At 40.3% G+C, this 20,676-nt stretch overlaps 1 protein-coding gene across 1 annotated transcript in view; it reads right to left on the bottom strand.

Annotated features, from left to right (window-relative positions):
- Positions 1–20,676, bottom strand: part of SRRM3 (serine/arginine repetitive matrix 3) — a 211,495-nt gene that overhangs the window by 69,277 nt on the left and 121,542 nt on the right. Inside the window, exon 3 of the mRNA XM_018571096.1 lies at positions 8,959–9,060. Within this exon, the coding sequence (XP_018426598.1) occupies positions 8,959–9,060 (102 nt within the window). The remainder of the gene's footprint in view (positions 1–8,958; positions 9,061–20,676) is intronic.

Genomic DNA, 20,676 nt, shown 5'->3' with positions numbered 1-20,676 from the left:
TTCCATCTCAGTGTTGTTTTCTAGTCAGTCTAGATACCCCTAGTACACTAATAGACAAGTACTTGATGCCACAGGTAATATAGAGAAACAGTTTATTAATCATGAGTAGTTATATTTTTTCCAGTAACAAAATTAGCTTTGGATGTTTCCACTTCATATAACACAGATCTCCAGGATCTCTCTAGCATCTATTATCTATTATTTGCAGGGCTGCTGGACATCCTATATCAAAATAATTCACAAAAACGTTCCCCCAAAAATTAGAAATCCCTTCTAAAAAGATTGGTTCAAAACAGGTAAATCAAAATTATTAATACAATATTTAATAGTAGAAAAAGACATATACAATAAACTCATGTACCAGAGACATTTAAAAACACTTGAAACATTCCACTGGATATATCCTGCATGATTATAACAATTGTTGCCTAAAAACCACCTGTGTGGTAAAGGACCATCTATGCAGGTTTCTGGATGATTGAAGTACTTTTCAAAAGAAACAATGTATCAGAGAATGTACTCACATATGTTGCAGTTCAAAGAGGTCGAGGGGAAATGAACCTGCTAGAGTCCTGTGTGTAAAGATGGAAGAAAAACTTCGGGAGAGGTGTCCAGTATAAGACGATATTACTGTCAGAGAATGTAGCTCAATACAGGCAGGAGCTGCGGATGCCCCTCTCCCAGCACTTTCCAAAGGCACAAGATACTCCGTGGGTTTCAGTGACTGAAATGGAAGCTTCTTCTAAGATTTTGGTCTTTCGTGTGCGGCCGCACTGTGCAGAAGGAGAGAAAGACTACTTGACACTCCACGGTAAGATGCGCCTGGCAAGATTGGAGCCGGGAATTTACCCGTAAGGCGCGGGAAGCCACCCGCTAACCTTCAAAGCAAAGGCATGATTTTAGTAGCCATCCAATCGAAACCATATCACAGTCAGTTGTGCTCCGTCACCTCTATTTCACAAGCCGGCAGGCAGTAGGCAGGATGTTCGTTCCTAACTGGACTTGTATAGGGGATGAGCAAACAAATGTGAGTATCTCATGTCCAGAGAATCCAGGGAAGCTTTCCACACGTAACCCTTGACGCATTTCCTCCCCACACCTGGGGCTTCCTTATAACAGTATAACTGTTATATCAAAATAAACAGTTATACTAATTTTTAAAGCTTGATTTAAAAGGACACATCTACCTGTTGCTGCCAGACTCATCCACCTTAACCAGCCGCTCAGTGGCTCAATGATTCACAACTCATATTCAACCCCGTCTAAAATTATCACAAAACTGTCCTATCCGCTCCTCCCAAGACCTCCTGCTATCACACTCCTCGTCAACTCCTCCCATGCTCACCTCCAATATTTATCTCCCATTCCCGGGACCTCAATACCCCAACCTGTCTGGTTGAAAACTTATACCTCACCCTAACAACTGAACTTTTACTTTTTTAAACAACACATTCCCACACGGCTACCACTTTTTGTGCCACCTCCTCCCCCCATTTTAGGGCCCTCATAACCATCTTGTCTTGAATTGTATTGTAACTGTACTGTCTCACTTTATATTGTAAAGCTCTGCTCAAACTATTTGCAATGTATAAATCCTGTATAATAATAATAATAATAATATTTTGATCTTAAATACTTTTCTATTCCTCAGCGAAGGGAGCATTTCAGGCCTTTTTAGATCTTGGGAATATGGGGTATTTAAATAGGTATACATTTAAAAGGCCTGTATATGTCTTTTGATTTTGTGCAGATAAAATTAAATCAATTAAGGACCAGTAAATTAATCATTTATGATTGAGTAAATGCCTTCCTAGTAATAGTCTTGGATTGTACTATTACTGCATTCTGCAATTTTCAATATTGACAAATCATAATTTTGGTAGTAGAAATTTGGTGATCAATTTAATGGTGTTCTTGCTAAATTACAGATGAGTATTGTTTACCCATCTATTTTATTGCAGATCTATTTTATCTCCTATATGAAAGAGTAGGTAATACCTTAGAAATGTTTCAAGGTCTAATGTTCCCGAGGCATTATTAATTTCGTACCTGTAAAGATACAAAGTAATATTTCCGATACAAGACATTAGCTGCTACATATTTTTATAAACTTTTCTGGCTCGGTGCAAGCAACACTGTTATATATAGAGCTGATAAGGTCCTAATATTTAGTGCTTTAGGGGATGCTTAGAAAAAAAATCATTACTACATAGGTGAGTAAATTGCTAGAGGTCCTTGACATGCGAGAAGATTTCAGAACCACTACACTATAGCATTGCTTGCTGGAGCAATTTCTTCATGTAATCATTACAAGCACTTATGAAGAATAAATAATCTTGAACAAAACACAGTGGCCGTAGCTACGGCCAGATCCTTCGGCAGCTTTGTGAATAGACCCCTATGTTGTAATATACTGATCACGTTTCCAATAGAAAAAAGGTTTATGTTTCATGTAAATTACCATTAAAATGCATGCTCAGCAGTAGGTCCAGAAGATATGTTGAGGCAAACTATTTTAAAAAGGAATTTTGCTACAATAAATAACAGAGAATAAAGCTCTATAATAGTTCAATGGTACAAATAGCATGACAAAGGCACCTTTCACACATAATTTGTAGCAACATTGTTCAATGTTCTAAATATAAAAACATTAACAAGGGTAATAAAATAAAAAAGCTCAAAAATAAATTAGCTTTCTTGGTTAAATGCTGTGAATAACATGGCTTATGGAAAAGGAAACAATGTAAAATCCACAATTGCACCTTGTTACCATTTTCAAGGCTGCATATTGTATGGATATAACTAAACATACTACATATAGGGCAGGTGTCGGGTCTCAGCCCGCAGTCCAGGGTCAAGACGCACCCCCGCAGGTGTCGCACACCTCCGTGTGATGCGGCGGCCCGGTGTCGCACACCTCCGTGTGACGTGGCGGTTCGCCACTGTGCGTCATGACGCACGCCCAGTGATGTCACTCGGGCTATATAAGCAGGCTGAACCATTGCTGAGTGATCTTCAACCTGTGATCTGTATTGTGTGTTCAGCTCCTGTTTTCTGCTCCTAGATTTACCCGGCTTGTTCCTGACTCTTCTCTGCTTCCTGATTTTGGCTCATACAAGTACCTCTGGCTCCTGACCCGGCTTGTTTCTGACCATCCCTGGAATCCTCTGGAAGAGCACCATTCCACATCCGGCACCCGTGCTGCTCTTGCCTGTGCGCCTCCTGTTTCAACCCCAGGGGTCCACAGACAGAACCGCAAGGGAGGTCCTCCTAGTCACTTCGGGCTCACACCACGGTACGTAACAGCAGGACATAACTTGCATCCCAATTCTTTTGAGAAGGATTACAATTATATATACTGAACTACTAACATCACTTCACAGATAATATCCAGTATGAGGCTTGTGAACAACGTGGCTGGAAGTAAGTGGTGTTGAAGGCAGGTTCACACCACTTCCAGCGCGGTACATTCAAGTCAATGGCTGACAAAGGCAGCCATTGTGCGTTCCAGCTAAGCGCGCTGGAACGCACTGTAAGTGGTGTAAACTTGCCTTAAAACATTGGCTTTTAAACAATTGTAGTTAACCTGTAAGTACTATTAACTTCTTGTATCTAATATAAACATTGTAACTGGGATAATCTATACTAGTATGGTTGAAGGGTTTGTTCAGTGCACAATGTGCCACATGTATATACAAATGGAGCCACAGCACCAGGGTGAATACTGCTGTGACAGATGGGAGCAGGTTGCACTACTCAAAGCTAACATTAGAGAGTGAATTGCAACACTGAGGAGTCTACTGCTCACTGAGCAGGGAGTTATTGGGGTTGATCTGGAGGGTGGAGGGGTAAGCGAGGATGATCAGGTCGGAAGTAGATAAAGAGATTCCCATGTTGCAAACAAACATTGGAGATTACAGTACTATTTGTACTACAAAAATGATACAGCTATTACAAGTGAAAAATTTAAAAATTGTTTGTTCACCAATGCCAGAAGTCTGCCAGGCAAAATGGGAGAGTTAAAAGCTTTGGTGGTTGAGGAGAACTATGATATAATTGGTATTGCTGAATCTTGGCTTTGTTCTTCACATGATTGGGCTGTTAAATATTTCTGGCTGTGCTCTCTTTCAGAATACCAGGTAAAACGAAAAGGTGGCGGTGTTTGTCTCTATGTGAGAAGTGATCTAAAAGTGAGTATGAAAGGATGTTGTTGATGGTGAGCATGATGGTGCTGAGGCATTATGGGTGGCTCTTCCTTGAGGCATTCTTATTGCAGCTTTTTAGCACAATAACAGTTTAATAAGTAGCTAGGATAAAAAAAAACTCGTCATCTTAGATACAAAAGCTAAAAGACAGTAAAACGTATTTAAAAAATCTAGTAAAACATCTAAAATACATAGCATTTGTACAAATTGCTTTGGAAGTGCACCCTAAAATGTGCCCTGTCGCAGACAGAAATAATGCAGTCAGCTGTTTCTGAAAACAATTTTGAATCATATATTAGACCAGAAAATGCATGGATAAGTTCCTTATAAAATGTAGATGCCGGTTTTAGTGTAAAATGTGGTATGTCAAAAAGGTGTAATGGCATATCTCAGGAAAACTAGCCTTCAGCTATGTAGAATAATGCTTGGAATTTAAGCCATTATATTCCACTTTAAAGATATACTGGAAAAATTTGTTTTGGAAAAGTCAGTGAATTGAGATACTTTTAATTAACTAATACATCAAAGTATACACAATTCTCTTGCTAGCAATACAATGGACTTTGAGCCTAGCAGTAAATGATTTAAAAAAAGTTAATTTAAAAGAAAACAAACGGGAAAATGTAGCGCAATACAAGACTACTGTAGTTATTGGCTTTTCCATCTATTAGAATGAGTTATTTCACAGAAAAGTGAAAATGTTTCTCTTCCACAGTAAATCAGGTAATAATGTAAAATGAATCCTTCAGCAGGGCAGCCATTGGTGTCCATGGACATTTTGTTCCTGACATTGAAATGCATTTATGCAAATAAGTACCCTAGCAAATGCTGTTGTAGCCTATAAAAACCTGTTACATGTTCTACATGGCACTAAACAATTACTGACAGGGTTAATCACAAAAGGGTGAAGAGTTTGGAGAAGACAGGGGAAGTGAACAATCTAGGCCAAAATAGCTGATTTGGAAAAATTCTCCAATTCATCTCACTTTCCAGTTCGCTATGTTGTCCTAGATTGTTTATTTCTCCAAACTCTTCACCCTCTTATGAATAGCCCTGTACGTCTACTTCTTCCTGGATGATCTGGGTATACACGTTTGGTTGTATAAGGCTTGTTAAAGGACTATGGACTCCGATAAAAAAAAATGTGCTGAAACACTTAAATGTAAGTGATTCAGCACTTACAGTTTTCTGTTATTCTACCTGCAAAGTTTCACCAATACCTATTGACATACCTGGAAACGTGCCAGAACTTATTTGGAAATGTTGACATTACTGGATCGCTACAGGCCAGGCTCAATTCTCTAGATTTCGATTTTCTTATTTTCATACCACATATATTAAGTGTGTCAGTCATTTACGAACAGAAACCAAAAACAAGCTCAGTCATGAAGGGGTTAATCATGCTGCCTATGTTTTTCCCAGCAACTTGCTTGAATTCAATGGGTTGTACAGGACAATGTGAATGAGCTGGTAGTGCATGTGATTGGAGCTCTTTGGCAGAGCAGGGGAACCTGTCCAAATGCATTTAGGGAGTTTGAGGTACCTCCCAGCACACATACACCCAATACATCCTTTGTTATGCATATGTTCCAAGATGAAGGTTCTCATAGATTAGAGTTAGGACCACACTACACAGAGGGGCCTTAATGAAGCAGTGTGGCTTCCACATATTTTGCAAACATTGTGCAACTAAAACCTCTGTTTTTAACCCTATTAGTGGGACAGGGTATTTTTTTTGCAGGTTGGCTAGTGAGTGTGCTGGGACGTTTTTGCTTTTGTACTGTGTAAAAACCTTCCATGTGCACCTTGCTTTAAAGTCAGGTATGAATTGAAGAGTGCGTTTGCCATTTGTTTCGCTCGTTGGATTTGGTGTGGGGACACACTGGGGGCTTCAGCTGCCATTGTGATGTGCGGGGCTTCTGGTGTGTCCCTATGCCTTTAACCCCTTCGTGACGGGAGACGTACACTGTACGTCCAGCCACAAAGGGACCAAATGACTTGTCACGTACACTGTACGTGACGAGTTATTTGCTGCTTTAGAGGGCTGCTAATCGCTGAGAATCAGCTTTTAACATTCATTAATGGATGCCCTTACTACAGAGGCATTCATTAATGAAAGGGTTAACCTTTTTCAGACACCCGATACCTTAATATCGGGTGTCTGAGAGTCACAGCAGAGCGGACACAGATGCCGGCTTTTGCCGGCATTCTGACAGCTCGTATAGATCGAGAGATATCTCTCTCAAGCTATACTGGCTTTTTTTTTTTTTTCTTTCATGAATAGATACATAATGTGTCTATTCCTATAATGTATCTATTCCTGGAAGAAGAATGTTTGTTTGCTGATCGTAGTTGCAACAATCAGAAAACCTTTAGTAACAGCTGAATCCTAAACTGCTGCAGGATCAGTGTCACTAACTTATTATCGGCTGTTCTGAAGTTTGAAGCAGCCTGATAATAACCAAAAATGTATTAATTTATCAAGCAGTAACAGTGAGATTAATTCACAATGACTGCTTGATATAATTAAATAAATAAAATAAAATTTTTAAGTTAAAAAAAGTGAAAAGAGTAAAAAAAAAAAATTGTGAAAAGTGTAAAAAAAATAAAAAAATGTGTAAAAAATAAAATAAAATAAGGGACAAATAAATGAATGTATTTATTGCATTTTTTTAGCTGTGCTGGTTTTGTAAAAAAAATACTACAAATCAAAACTGGGAAAAAAGTGTTTTTTTTAAACGGTTTTTTCCTCTTTTTTTATATTTTATTTGTCCTAAGTGAGGCGTTAGACACACATATGTGATATAAATATGTAGCCCTATCTGTCCTCTAAAAAACAATATATAATATGTGTGGGTGCACTTTGTAAGAAAGTATATTACTGACGTGGAAGAATCACACAGCAAAAATGTCAAAAGTGTGTCAGTCATTTACGAACAGAAACTAAAAACAAGCTCAGTCATGAAGGGGTTAAGGAGGTTGGGCTACCTCCTGGCAAACCTGTACCCAATTCATTCATTGCTATACATATGCTCCAAGATGAAGGCTCTCATAGATTAGCATTAGGACCGCACTATACAGAGGGGCCCTGACGAGGTAGTGTGGCTTCCACATATTTTGCAAAAGTTGTGCAACTAAAACCCGTTTTTAAACCTATTAGTTAGACAGGGTATTTTTTGCAGGTTGGCTGGTGAATGTGCTGGGACATTTTTGCTTTTGTCCTGTGCAAGGCATGACACACAAGCACACATAAATATAGAAACAGGAGATCCTGTGTCAGACATGACATCTACACCTAGGCACAAGGGATGCTGTGGAAGGCATGATACTAGAAACAAAGGAGACTTTGGATGAACTTACTCAGGGGCATTTTTTCCCTCACACCAATGCCAGGACACTTCTTTCTTCACAATTGTTAGCCCCATATTTTGCACTGTTATTAAACTCTTCATCTTGCTACAGCGTGCCGCAACATTGGCACTATTTCAGCTAATTCCACAATTATTAAATATGTTTCGACTTTAAACACTGCTATAAGCCCCTCCTACTCCACCCCCTGTGTCACCCCTATTCTCAGGCCCACATGTTCCCAGGTATGGCTACTAATCCTGTTGGTGGCTATTAGCATATTCATTACCCGTTCACAAGCCTGCAGTTTGTCAATCAGCAGCTGGCCACACTTAGACCTCCGCACTGCTTTCTGGATTGACAGTACTGCCTTTGCTTCTGAAATCCTCCTATTGTGAGCTACGGTATCTGGTGATAGGAAGAAGGAGGGAGGTGAGTAAGCAGCCCTATTTGTTTTTCCATGTATTCCATGTATCAATTGTCACTAATAATGCAGAGTTAATCGAGGATATTGTAATTGGGGAGTCATTGGGTAATAGTGATCACAATGTGATTACTTTTAATATTGAACACAGAAAAGGGAAGTGTACTGGAAGGACTAGAACCCTAAACTTCAGAAGGGCCAACTTTGATAAGCTGTGCAACCTAGTGGGGGAAATAAAATGGGAAAACCTATTTCAAAACCTAAACACAGACCAGATGTGGTATTGTTTTAAAAACACACTACATACTGCTACTTCAAAGTGTATACCTTTAGGGAGCAAAAATAAAAGATCAAAGACTAAACCAATAGGGTTTAATAAAACTGTAAAACAACACATCAAGGACAAGAGAGCGGCATTTATAAAATATAAGACAGAGGGGACGGCATTGGTATTCCTTAGCTACAAAGAATGTAACAAAAAATGCAAACTAGAAATCCAGGCAGCTAAAACTGAGTGCGAAAAGCATATCGCCGCACATAGTAAAAAGAACACCAAAAATTTTTACCAATATATTAACAGTAAAAAGGACAGAAAGGAGCAGATAGGCCCAATAAAGGCTGAAAGTGGGAAGCTAGTCACCTGATTTCAGCAAATAATGTGGAATTGTTCAAGAAACTTTTGGACGATTTCTTAAGGGACCGTAATATACAGGGGTACAGGTACTCCTAGAATGAGATCCTAATAGGTTGGACTTGATGGACTAAGGTCTTTATTCAACCTCAAATACTATGTAACTATGCCCAATCCCTAGTATTTAAGATCCTACATTTGCGATACAAATTCCCTACACATTGTTTATTCAGAACATTAGATAATACTGGTTAACTTTGTTCATCCTGCAATTCAGTGTAAATATTGTTCATAGGCTGAGATCTAATTTCTGATCAAGTAAGCAATTCACCTGGTAAATGTTTACTTACATTTGTCGTCCATGTTGATCTTCTCTGGTCAGTACTCCTTCTTTCTCCATGAGCATCTGGCGAAAAGTTCCTACTTTCTGATGTATTTCCTCTTCTGAGTACCTGAAACAAGATGCAATGAATATAGTTATCCAAAACACAGTCAACAGAATACAGTCTATCCAAAACTAACAAAAAAAGTCTTGGCTATAGATACACTTTAAGTTTCCAAGATATCTATGAGCCAGCAGATAACTCAATCCAACAGACTCTACCTTCACTTTTAGATAGGCTGGTCCATAAATGAGGGTCTCCCTTGAAACCTTAGACCATATTTGTGTAGTAAATGGCACAACAAAGGCATATCCTTCACCTCTCTGTCCTTCTTGGCGCTATCTAGAAATATGATACAATTTGTTCCTGAAACTTGGTTTGGTAGATTGTTCACTCTAATAGTGCAATGTATCAGCTCCACTGTTGCATGGGAAGCAAGTAGATATAAAAAAGAGGCACAATGAATCAGACCACATTTTAGTTAAACTAGAATACCATGTTAATATAAATAAATCCTTAAGATTTTTCAGTTAGATTGTGATTAAAATATTCAGTTAGAGACTTATGGTTCAATATTAAATAAATACTGTATTTTCCAGTGATTACTGAATGAATCACTTCTACTACTACAACTACTACAATTTCATCAACTCATTCACATCTAAGAGGTTTAATGAAATAGTGTACTGCATGATTACCACACATAGATCTTTTTATTCAGTGGTTCAGTTCAATTATCATTACTCGTTGCATTGCCTTGTTTAAAGCCAAAAAGGCCAAATATTGTCACTTTAAAGGAGATCTCTGAGTGAATACACAGCAGTATTCATACTAGTGTGCATTTATTAGGTTTTGTACATGGTATTGCTTTATATTAACAGTGTGAGGAATGGCTTGTAGAGGTTCTTCAGCCAGGTTCTCAGACCTCAAGCGCTTACATGCAGACCTCAAATGCTTAAATACAAAATGACTGTTATCTATCAAACTTTCAGCCCGCTGTCATGAGATGAACAATACCACAATCAAGAATGAGCAGCAAACTACACACTTACTGTCCACCTGACATATTGTTATAGCTACTTGTATTTATTGAAATGGACAGATGTATTGGTCTCTTTGATGAAAGCACTTAAATAAAATTGACTTCTTTGTGATGTCTGCCTCTATATGGTCAGTAGACCATTCAGCTTTAGTCAATGCTTCCAACAAACAATACAATAATATGAAATATAAAAAGGACTGTCCACTTTGCTTTTGGCTGGGAGGCCTGATGACTTGGATAAACTATAACTAACAAAGCCATTTTTCTGCACAATTGCAGGAATCAATCTGTAAAAAACAAAAAAAACATATAGATTGTGGCAGTGCATGGCAATGCCACTGCGTTATCTCCATTCCTGTGTCCAGAATCTGAGTGGCCAGCGCATGCTGATGGCACAGGTGTGCACAGCCTTTAAATTAAAGTTGTTGGGAAGGGTTCAAGACTCCACCTGGGAGACAGGAAAGCTCCACCCAGGAGTCAGAGTGGAGTCCAGTGCAGCAGGGTGCTGTGGATTGGGAAGAATCCCCCAGTGTGCAGGTTAGCACATGACTGAGGCTGTCTGGAGGAACAGACAGTGGGCTGAGGCCGGAGCAGCGGTGCTGCAAAGGCAAAGCCAGGAGGCTTGATGGGCATGTGCTGCCATGAGATGCTAAAGAACCCCTGCGAGGGTAATTGTTCTGTTTTTGTGAACTTTCATTTAATAAAAGTGGGCAAGGAAGCCCTTGAAAGAAAGATTGCAGCGAGTGGATGCGTCCTTAATGTGCTACCATTGGAATCTAAATCTCACAAGATCTATTAGGTTTCTAGATGTACATTTTTCCTCAATACTGACATGCTATATACAAGAATAGGCTTGTGTTCAGTCATACTGGCAGTGGAAACAGAAGATTAAATTAATGTATATAACATTGGGGAATGGTGAGTAGCCTCACACTTGCTATTGTCTTCCAAAAATCAAATTAAAGCTTTGACACTCAGCTCCATTGCCTTCAAAGCCTGGCTCTCCGCTGCCACCCAGATGAAGTTTCCCTAACCTTAGCACACTTAGGCCTGGTTCACACCTGGGCGTTTTACAGCGCGTTCCTACGCTCTGTAAAACGCTCAACACGTGAAAACCAATGATTGCCTATGGGCATGGTTCCCACCTGGGTGTTTTACAGCACGTAGGAACGCGCTGCAAAACGCCCTAGGCCCAAAAAAGTACAGGAGCTTCTTTGGGGCGTATTTGCCACGTGTATCCACTGGGATATAGCCAAGTAGCCCTCGGAAACACGTGTTTGTCGTGCGTTTTTTTACCGCAAATCGCGGTAGAAACGCGCAGCCCGAAAAACGCGTGGCAATTGCGCATATTCCGTACGCCTAGGTGTACACCCAGCCTTACACTCGTTATGTTGAACATCTCTGTAGCAGCCTGCCTAAATTACCTTAATACACACCTACTGCCTGGCATCAAAGTGGGAATGTGCTACAGTTTTATTTTTTATTTTAATTTTTTAAGACACCAATCACATTAGTTAGATTAGTTAATCAGTAATGGCGTGCATCCCACCTCCTCCACGCTCCTGCTCCATGGCAAAATCCTCCCTTCGTGTCACCAGATACAACTCACAGAGACTATATTCTAATGCTCTGGGGGTTAACAACAGCAATCAGTGTGACACGGCTCACATGCAGGGCCGGTGCTAGGATTCTTGCCTACAAAGGCAAGGTGCATTTTTGTGCCCCCCCCTCCTCCCTCCCCGACCCCCTGTAAAAACAGAGAAATAGGAGCTCCAGGTGGGGTCCTAATTTAGCTGGCTGGCGACTTCCTGAGGTGCCGCTAGTGTCGCCCTCAGGCGGCCGCCTGACTTGCCTTGCGGTAGCGCCGGGCCTGCTCACATGCCCCTTCCTGCCCCTTCTCTATACATAGAACTCATACTGTTATTCTTCCACAATACAATACACGCTGTAAATGTAGGAGGAGCAGATTAGTGACAGGATTTGCCCAGCCCATTCACAGAGTTTGTTGCATTGTGGAGCAATAATACTATGCGTTCTATGTATGGAGAAGGGGGCAGAAAGGGGTGGGTGAGAGGCGAAATTCTATCACACTGACAATCACGGGTGTCAACCCCCAGAGAACCAGAGCACAGTCGCTCTGGAGTGTATCCAGTGGCATGAAGAGAGGATTGTGTCCCGGAGAAGCAGTCTGGAAAAGGCTTCCTCTTACAGGTTGACAATATCTCACAACTGGTAACGGCATTGTCATACGCATACCTTCAGTTGGCCATTGGGCTGCCTCTCTGATAGACCTTATGGGCAGCTCAAGGGCCAACAAAAGGAGTGCCTATGACAGGCTGACAATGCTGTTGTCATGAGGAAGAAGCTTTTTGCTGCCAGCCTGCAACAGTAAGTGCTATTACTGGCAGGTTCTCCCTGTAAGAAACTTTGAAACAAACATAAAAGCATGTTTGCTTCAGAAAACTGTATACAGTAAAGTATGATGTCAAACATACTTAGAAATAGGTTTTGGGTTTACATACACTTTATGGCTCCTGGCTACAACATGGCACAGTCCGGGAATTTTTTTAAGCACATTAAAGTATAACTACACGTAGGAGAGGATCTTCAAACAACAGTCTTCATGCACATCTATTCCCCTTTTTAAGCAATGAAAACTAGCATACTGTATAGAGAGGGGTTTTACATGATGCCCCTAGATCAGACAGCTTGTTAGTTATGTTCAAGTCATACTCTCACATTAGTTTTGGTTTCCCTCTTCCCACTATTTCTATGTTGCTAGCTGTTTGCATCTTTATGTTTGTCTACTCCACCTCTTCTACATTCCATGGCACAGGACTACCATTGTTACAGTCAGCAGTAAAAAATGCACACAGTGGTTTTTTTCTCTCTCTGCTAACATGAAATAGAACTATTTATGTGTAAATTTGAAGCAAGGTAAATGAAGCCCCTCAAAAGCAATTCAAAAATATATCTTCTGTGCTTTCCATAAATGTGTAATGTTCTCTTCTTTAAAATATCAAACACAAACCTTTTTAAAAGATGGACTGAAATGGATGGGTGATGCTACCATAGAAACTGTGCAGCACTAACAAGAAATAAAACTCCACACCTCACCAGAAGTAATGACTAATGCGAATGAATGTACTGTGTGATGCTTCATGTACTTGCACAAGATTACTATTGATACAGCACAGTGACATCGTTATAAGAAACAAATAAACACACAATGGCAATGCTCCAATTGTTATATATTCAAAACAGCTTAGGGTTAATGGTGGCGGTATAGCCAGACACAAAATTTCCCAGTTCTCGGGGATTGCAGAATAGCCTGCACTGTATACTATATTGGTGTCTGAGTTCACTTAATACATTGTATACGCAAGAGTACACTAAGCCTAGTTTATTAAAAAAACTGACCCTGTGAAGGTGCATTGCACTGTTTTTCTTTCTCTTGTCTCTGTTACAACATATAAGAAAAAAAACAGACAAAAACTAGAGGAAGTCAGCATAAAGAATATCTTCAAATAAACAAAATGCACTTGTAGCAAGCACATGGCCTGCCATATGCAGACTACAGGAAAATGATAGAGAACAGTTTCCTACGGCATTTACAAGCTGTGAATGCAGCACCTATGGAAGATATTTATCTATGACTAGATGTTAATTCCAACCAACATTTGCCCAAAATTCTTTGGTGAATATTCACCTTATGTATCAAACCAAACTAATTAAAATTTGCCCAAGATTTACCCAGTAAAAATGACATTCCTTGACATGCTCGCAACTTATTTTTAACTAAAATTTACCTGGTTGAGTTGTCAAACCATTGCATTTTCTATTAAGAACTAGAGATTCTGCAATTTTATGGTTACATTTTTTTTAACCCTTTAGTGATACAGCTTCAGAAAATATTTTCGTTGCTGGGGACCGGAGCAATTTTGCATTTGTTTAACAATCATTTCCATCTTCCTCATTCATTGCACCAACACATATTATATATATTTTTAAATGACATAATAGGCTTTAATTTGATGTTTATCTAAATTCTTATTTTTTTTATATAAAATATTAAAAAAGTTTTAAAAAAAATCACAGTTTTGGCATTAACAATGTGTACATAATTAGTGTAGATAACAGAAAGTAATTAATAACACATTATTTTATTTGTCTTGATTTATAGGGTATATCATATGTCTGGGATTTCAGTTTATTTTGTGAGTTATACAAGGAGCGAAATACAATTTTAGTGTGGAACAATTGTAGAATGTGGTATGTTTGTCTCCTAACTTTAATAGCTTCCTCAGATTTTTTTGACCTTTTTTTAAACTTTTTTAGTTTTTTCACATTTTTAAAAACGGTTAACATTTTTTTTAGACTGGGGGCACTAAAGGGTTAATTTTTTATTTACAGGGGGGTTTGATGCTAAGTATTCTGAGGAGATGCTGTATTTTCCTCAAAGATATCACTTTGCAAGACACTGAGCCGGCTTCCAGCTCCACAATACAGTGAGCTGAACGCCGGCTCAGTGGCTGTTACAGCATGGTGATCACAGCGATTACATATTGCTGTGATCACAGTGTTGGGACCATCTAAATTGCTGTTGATCAATTCCTTCACCAGTCATTAAGGAACTTAAAGACCGTGATGGAATAATCCCGTTATCGGTCAGGAAGGGATTTTTTAACCCCATTATGTACCTAGTAAACTGTGGTCATCCCCTCCATGATAAACTGGTTTTATGGCTACTGTGGACTCCTAACCAGTTCTATTAGACTCATATTAACTATGTGCATTGAGGTCAAACAAAGATTGAGCAGCGATGAATGGGGGGCATATTCCTCCCTAATCTGAGCTGCTGATGCTGAATCAGAGGCAATGCAACATTTTCAGACATCATTGGAACCTCTGGGGAGTGGACTGATGGGCAGAGAAATTTTGCTAAGTACCATTTAGAAGGGATATAAGATAATTAAATGTCCACGCATTAAATATTTACTTATATTTTCAATTCACTTCTGATATATTACAAAGAGCTCCTCACATATGCAGTGGGTGAGCTTGCATACTGAGGTCTCTTCTTTGAAAATTCCTCAATTACTAGTCAGCCTCCACCCAAACCTCTGAGTCAGGTTTTAATCTGATTGGCGGCTGTTAAAAATATTCACTGAAGTAAATGTTTAGAAATATAACAGAAACAGGCAGAATATTGAGTTCCCAGGAAAGGCAGACACCTGTCAGTATTTCCAGGGACTTGTTTACTACAACTATGCCTGGATGAAAAATTGAATGAAACTGAAGCCTTGAGCAGGTTCCTTGCATGCATTTCACAACAATATTCAGCTTTGACTGTTGAGTGTAGAATGTGCCCCTAACTTTCCTACTCACTGTACCCAGGAAAACCAATGTACAGTATCTCACAGAAGTGAGTACACCCCTCACATAATTGTAAATAATTTATTTGATCATTTCATGTGACGACACTGAAGAAATTACACTTTGCTACAATGCAAAGTAGTGTGTACAGCTTGTATATCAGTGTACATTTGCTGTCCCCTCAAAATAACCCAACACACAGCCATTAATGTCTAAACCGCTGGCAACAAAAGTGAGTACACCCCTAAGGGAAAATGTCTAAATTAGGCCCAATTAACCATTTTCCCTCCCGGTGTCATGTGACTCATTAGTGTTAAAGGTCTCAGGTGTGAATGGGGAGCAGGTGTGTTAAATTTGGTGTTATCGCTCTCACTCTCTCATACTGGTCACTGAAAGTTCATCATGGCACCTCATGGCAAAGAACTCTCTGAGGATCTGAAAAAAAGAATTGTTGCTTTACATGAAGATGGCCTAGGCCAGTGGTGGCGAACCTATGGCACGCGTGCCAGGGAGGGCACGCGAGGCCCTTTCTGCTGGCATGCGAGCCCAGGTTCAGGCCCCAAAACATTAAAGCAGACGAGCTGTCTAATGTCGACGGGGATAAATCGGCGGGCAGGATCCGGATCGCCTTGGTATGCGATCCGGGCCAGTCACAATTAGGCAGCGACGGCGGCGGCCAATAAACAGGTAGGTTAGACGGCTGCTTCCTCCTCGCTAGGACCCCGGGAGGCCCCCGCAAGCGGCCATCTAATCTGCCTGTTTAGAGGTCACCGCCACTGCCTGATTTTGACCGGCCCGACTACAGAGGCGATCCGGGACGTTTCGGTCCCCTGTGAGAGCCGTACAAGGCCGTAAGGCAGTGATGTTGAACGTTTCTTAAGCCTGAGCACCCATACTACAATACTAAACTTATTTTCAGCGCTAGCACTTTGAGATAAATAAATTGATTTTGCGTCGCAGTTTGGGCACTCGGGTTCAAAAAGGTTCGCCATCACTGGTCTAGGCTATAAGAAGATTGCCAAGACCCTGAAACTGAGCTGCAGCATGGTGGCCAAGACCATACAGCAGTTTAACAGGACAGGTTCCACTCGGAACAGACCTCACCATGGTCGACCAAAGAAGTTGAGTGCACATGCTCAGCGTCATATCCAGAGGTTGTCTTTGGGAAATAGACGTATGAGTGCTGCCAGCATTGCTGCAGAGGTTGAAGAGGTGGGGGGTCAGCCTGTCAGTGCTCAGACCATACGTCGCACACTGCATCAAATTGGCCTGCATGGCTTTCATCCCAGAAGGAAGCCTCTTCTAAAGATGATGCACAAGAAAGCCTGCAAACAGTTTGCTGAAGACAAGCAGACTAAGGACATGGATTACTGGAACCATGTCCTGTGGTCTGAAGAGACCAAGATAAACTTATTTGGTTCAGATGGTGTCAAGTGTGTGGCGGCAGGTGAGGAGTACAAAGACAAGTGTGTCTTGCCTACAGTCAAAACATGATGGTGAGAGTGTCATGGTCTGGGGCTGCATGAGTGCTGCCGTCACTGGGGAGCTACAGTTCATTGAGGGAACCATGAATGCCAACATGTACTATGACATACTGAAGCAGAGCATGATCCCCTCCATTCCGAGACTGGGCCGCAGGGCAGTATTCCAACTTGATAACGACCCCAAACACACCTCCAAGACGACCAATACCTTGCTAAAGAAGCTGAGGGTAAAGATGATGGACTGGCCAAGCATGTCTCCAGACCTAAACCCTATTGAGCATCTGTGGGGCATCCTCAAATGGAAGGCGGAGGAGCGCAAGGTCTCTAACATCCACCATCTCTGTGATGTCGTCATGGAGGAGTGGAAGAGGACTCCAGTGGCAACCTGTGAAGCTCTGGTGAAGTCCATGCCCAAGAGGGTTAAGGCAGTGCTGGAAAATAATGGTGGCCACACAAAATATTGACACTTTGGGCCAAATCTGGACATTTTCACTTAGGGGTGTACTCACTCTTGTTGCCAGCAGTTTAGACATTAAGAGCTGTGTTGAGTTATTTTGAGGGGACAGCAAAAGTACACTGATATACAAGCTGTACACTCACTACTTTACATTGTAGCAAAGTGTCATTTCTTCTGTGTCGTCACATAAAATTATGTAATAAAATATTTACAAAAATGTGAGGGGTGTACTCACTTCTGTGAGATACTGTATATATTTGTGTGTCTCTTTCTTCTATGTTATTAGCATGCATTACTTCTGGATCATACAGTATCTATATCAGCAAGGCAAATATGTTAAATGTGTTGATCACAATGCCCTCAGACTTAGTCTTTAATATCACATTTAATCACAATATGTCTATTCTAGTATAGCCACCCCTGGTTTTCTTCACTATTTTGCAGTCTATATACTGCAGAGTGATTTAAAATTGAGGCACTAAATCCTTAATCCCATGTCTCATTTCCCTGACTAACAGAATAACGGTGGGTCTCATTCATTTGCCAGATCCCCTAGTGACAATGACACCTCCCATCATTTATGGACAAGTGATTTAAGGTTGATAACTGTGTAAATCTCCCTCTGAAATTGATTGATATGACATATATTCAATTATTCCCTCAGCATGCCGCATCAAAAAGAGTCATTTACTCCTGACTGGAGATAACTGAGTCTGCGATTAAAAAAGGTGCTCTCTAAAGAACAGAGTTTAATGAGAGCATATTGCTACAGTGTTCCTGTGGATATGTAACGGTTACATCGCCAGGAGGAAGAATCATCCGCCCGCCATGATTTTGGCTTTGATCATCAACTTTTCTAACTGGTACCTCTAACTTGGTAATGAAAATCCCAACATCTCAAGCTGTTGCTTTTGCATTATTTACTATGGTATGGTTTTCTCAGATAATTTTAATGTTTATAGTCATACTCTAATATATTATTATGAACAACATTTTCCCATTATGTTCACATACACTCCAGACATAAACTTGGTTTTTCAGGGAAGAGTTATGGGAGGACTTTTTTCACTTCCTGCCCCAGTGGCAGTAGTCACTGAAGCAATAAGCAAGCATACATCTCTCCAATGGGGAGACACATAATGATAAAAACTTTCTTTAATGATATACATTTAGCTAAAGAGTTAAATCATGTATAGATGCAAGTGTTTCCATATTCTGAAAATGAATCTTTGTAGCCCTGTCATTGAAGAAGGCATTGAAATGGCCCCTCCTACAAACAGGCAAGAAAACACAATGACAAACTGGTTTATTAACAGAACTAGTTTGCTAACAAATTACTAACATGTGGATAAGCATATTTTGCTCCAGGACTCTAATTAAAAGCTTTAGCTGATTGTAGTTGGTGATTGCAGAAATATTACAGGAAATATCCTTATATGATTTTTTTCCTGTGAAACTATTTTGGTCAATTTAATTGTAAACATACTTCATAGTATACAGGTTAACAATACATAAAATGTTTTGAATTATCTACATAAAATCCTTATTTCAGGGCTCAAAATTTCAAGTCCTGAGCTACTAGCCAGGCCTTAAGAGTTACTAGCCGCCAGTTGCCCCACCTAACCCTTACCCTGGCCTGGCCTTAACTCCGTCCCTAAACACACCCTCTTAAATAATCTTATGATAATTCTTATCTTATGATAGTTGCCGCTTGTAAATGGCAGATTAGAGATTCCTGCTGCAGGAAAACATAAGTTCCTGACACAGGAATCCCTAATCACACCTGAAATATACTCTAGGTGTGAATGGGGCCTAATATACACATACACTAAAGGTGTCCATACACCTGCCGATTATCGTACGATAATCGCGGGTGATACTGCGATCGTACGATAATCGTCAGGTGTATGGGCAGCGTGCGACCGCTTCTACTGTAAGGTCGCACGACTGGAAAACCGGCCGAAAATCGTACGATATTTGGCGGGTTGGAGGCGTGGTAGGAAAACGAATGCCGCACGGGCCCACTCAGCGCACACTGCCCACTTAGCAGTGCAATCATCGGAAGCCCGCCCCTCAGCGGGGAGGGCTTGCGATGATCGCAAGTACGATCTGCCTGTCCAAGATGGGCAGATCGTACGAGATTTGAATGACCTTACAACCATCGCATAACGAAAGTCGTCTCCCCCCAAATAACCCCATTTGTTGACTGAGTCTGCCGATTAAAAATCCACATAAACACAGCCTCTACTAGGAGAGAAGAAGGGGATGTCTCCCTCATACATGCAAGCACATGCAACATTATGGTGTTTGGACAATGAGAACTTTGAAAATGTATTTTGTTTTTGCATATGCATATGATAACTAGGATTATATTTAATAGGCACCAAAGTAACATTTTAGGCCTCCCCCTTGTTAGGTTCCATTCACATATAGGGTTTGTGTTTCCCGCACGGTTTTCAGTGCAAAAGACCGCGCAGGACGCAAATGCTATATGGGAAACAACTGCACAGATTGCGCTCAATTGCAGTCATTATATAGCCGCAAACGGGCAGAATCCGCCGGATTATCGCGCTTGCACTATTTTGGGAACTGTGTGGTACGAGACCGCTCTCCGCAATAGTCTGAACAATGCACATTGAAGTGCACTGTTTTTTCTGTTTGGAGTGGCTCCACAGGTATCCCTACAGCCGAATACAGGCGGACAGTCGCTCCAGTGTGAATGGAGCCTTACATATTTAGTCACATAGTGGTAAACAGTTATCTAAAACACTAGAGTACAAGACTAGTGCTTGCTACCTGATGTCTGTAAATTGGTAAATATAACAAACGAATTGGCCATTTTTAACATTAATCTTACAAAAAGGAAAAAAAAATGTCTTTGTCTTTAGCGCAATACATAAATGAAAACATATATAGAGAAAAACAATTAATATTTAGCATTTACATGAGAGCAAGCAAAAACTATGGAGATTTGTAAATGTTTAGTTGTCCATGCTGTTGCAGTGTAGCTATAAGAAAGGTACATAGACAAATGATTGCTTTAATACAGTGGGTTTATAACAAAATATAATTTTATATTTAAAAAAAAGTATCAGAAACAAACTGGGTTTTATTTGGGGGAAATTTTTTTATTTGTGTGAAGAAAGTGTTGTGAGTGATAGATTTAGCCATTGTCAAGTAGAGACACACATATTCTGCCATATAAGAGCCTTTCCAAGCTTCTACTGTATTTGCAGGTTTGACTATATAGTGAGGAAAAAATGTGATGTGCTCTGCTGTAGATACTTGCACCCACTTTTGTCTGAGTGCTGGAGGTTCTCTACCTC

This window comes from Nanorana parkeri, unplaced genomic scaffold (assembly GCF_000935625.1).
Source record: "Nanorana parkeri isolate BGI_ZX_2015 unplaced genomic scaffold, ASM93562v1 scaffold1673, whole genome shotgun sequence".
NCBI classification, from domain to species: Eukaryota; Metazoa; Chordata; class Amphibia; order Anura; family Dicroglossidae; genus Nanorana; species Nanorana parkeri.
The sequence above is the reverse complement of the archived record's forward strand: the minus strand, read 5'-3'. Positions and strand labels throughout refer to the sequence as shown.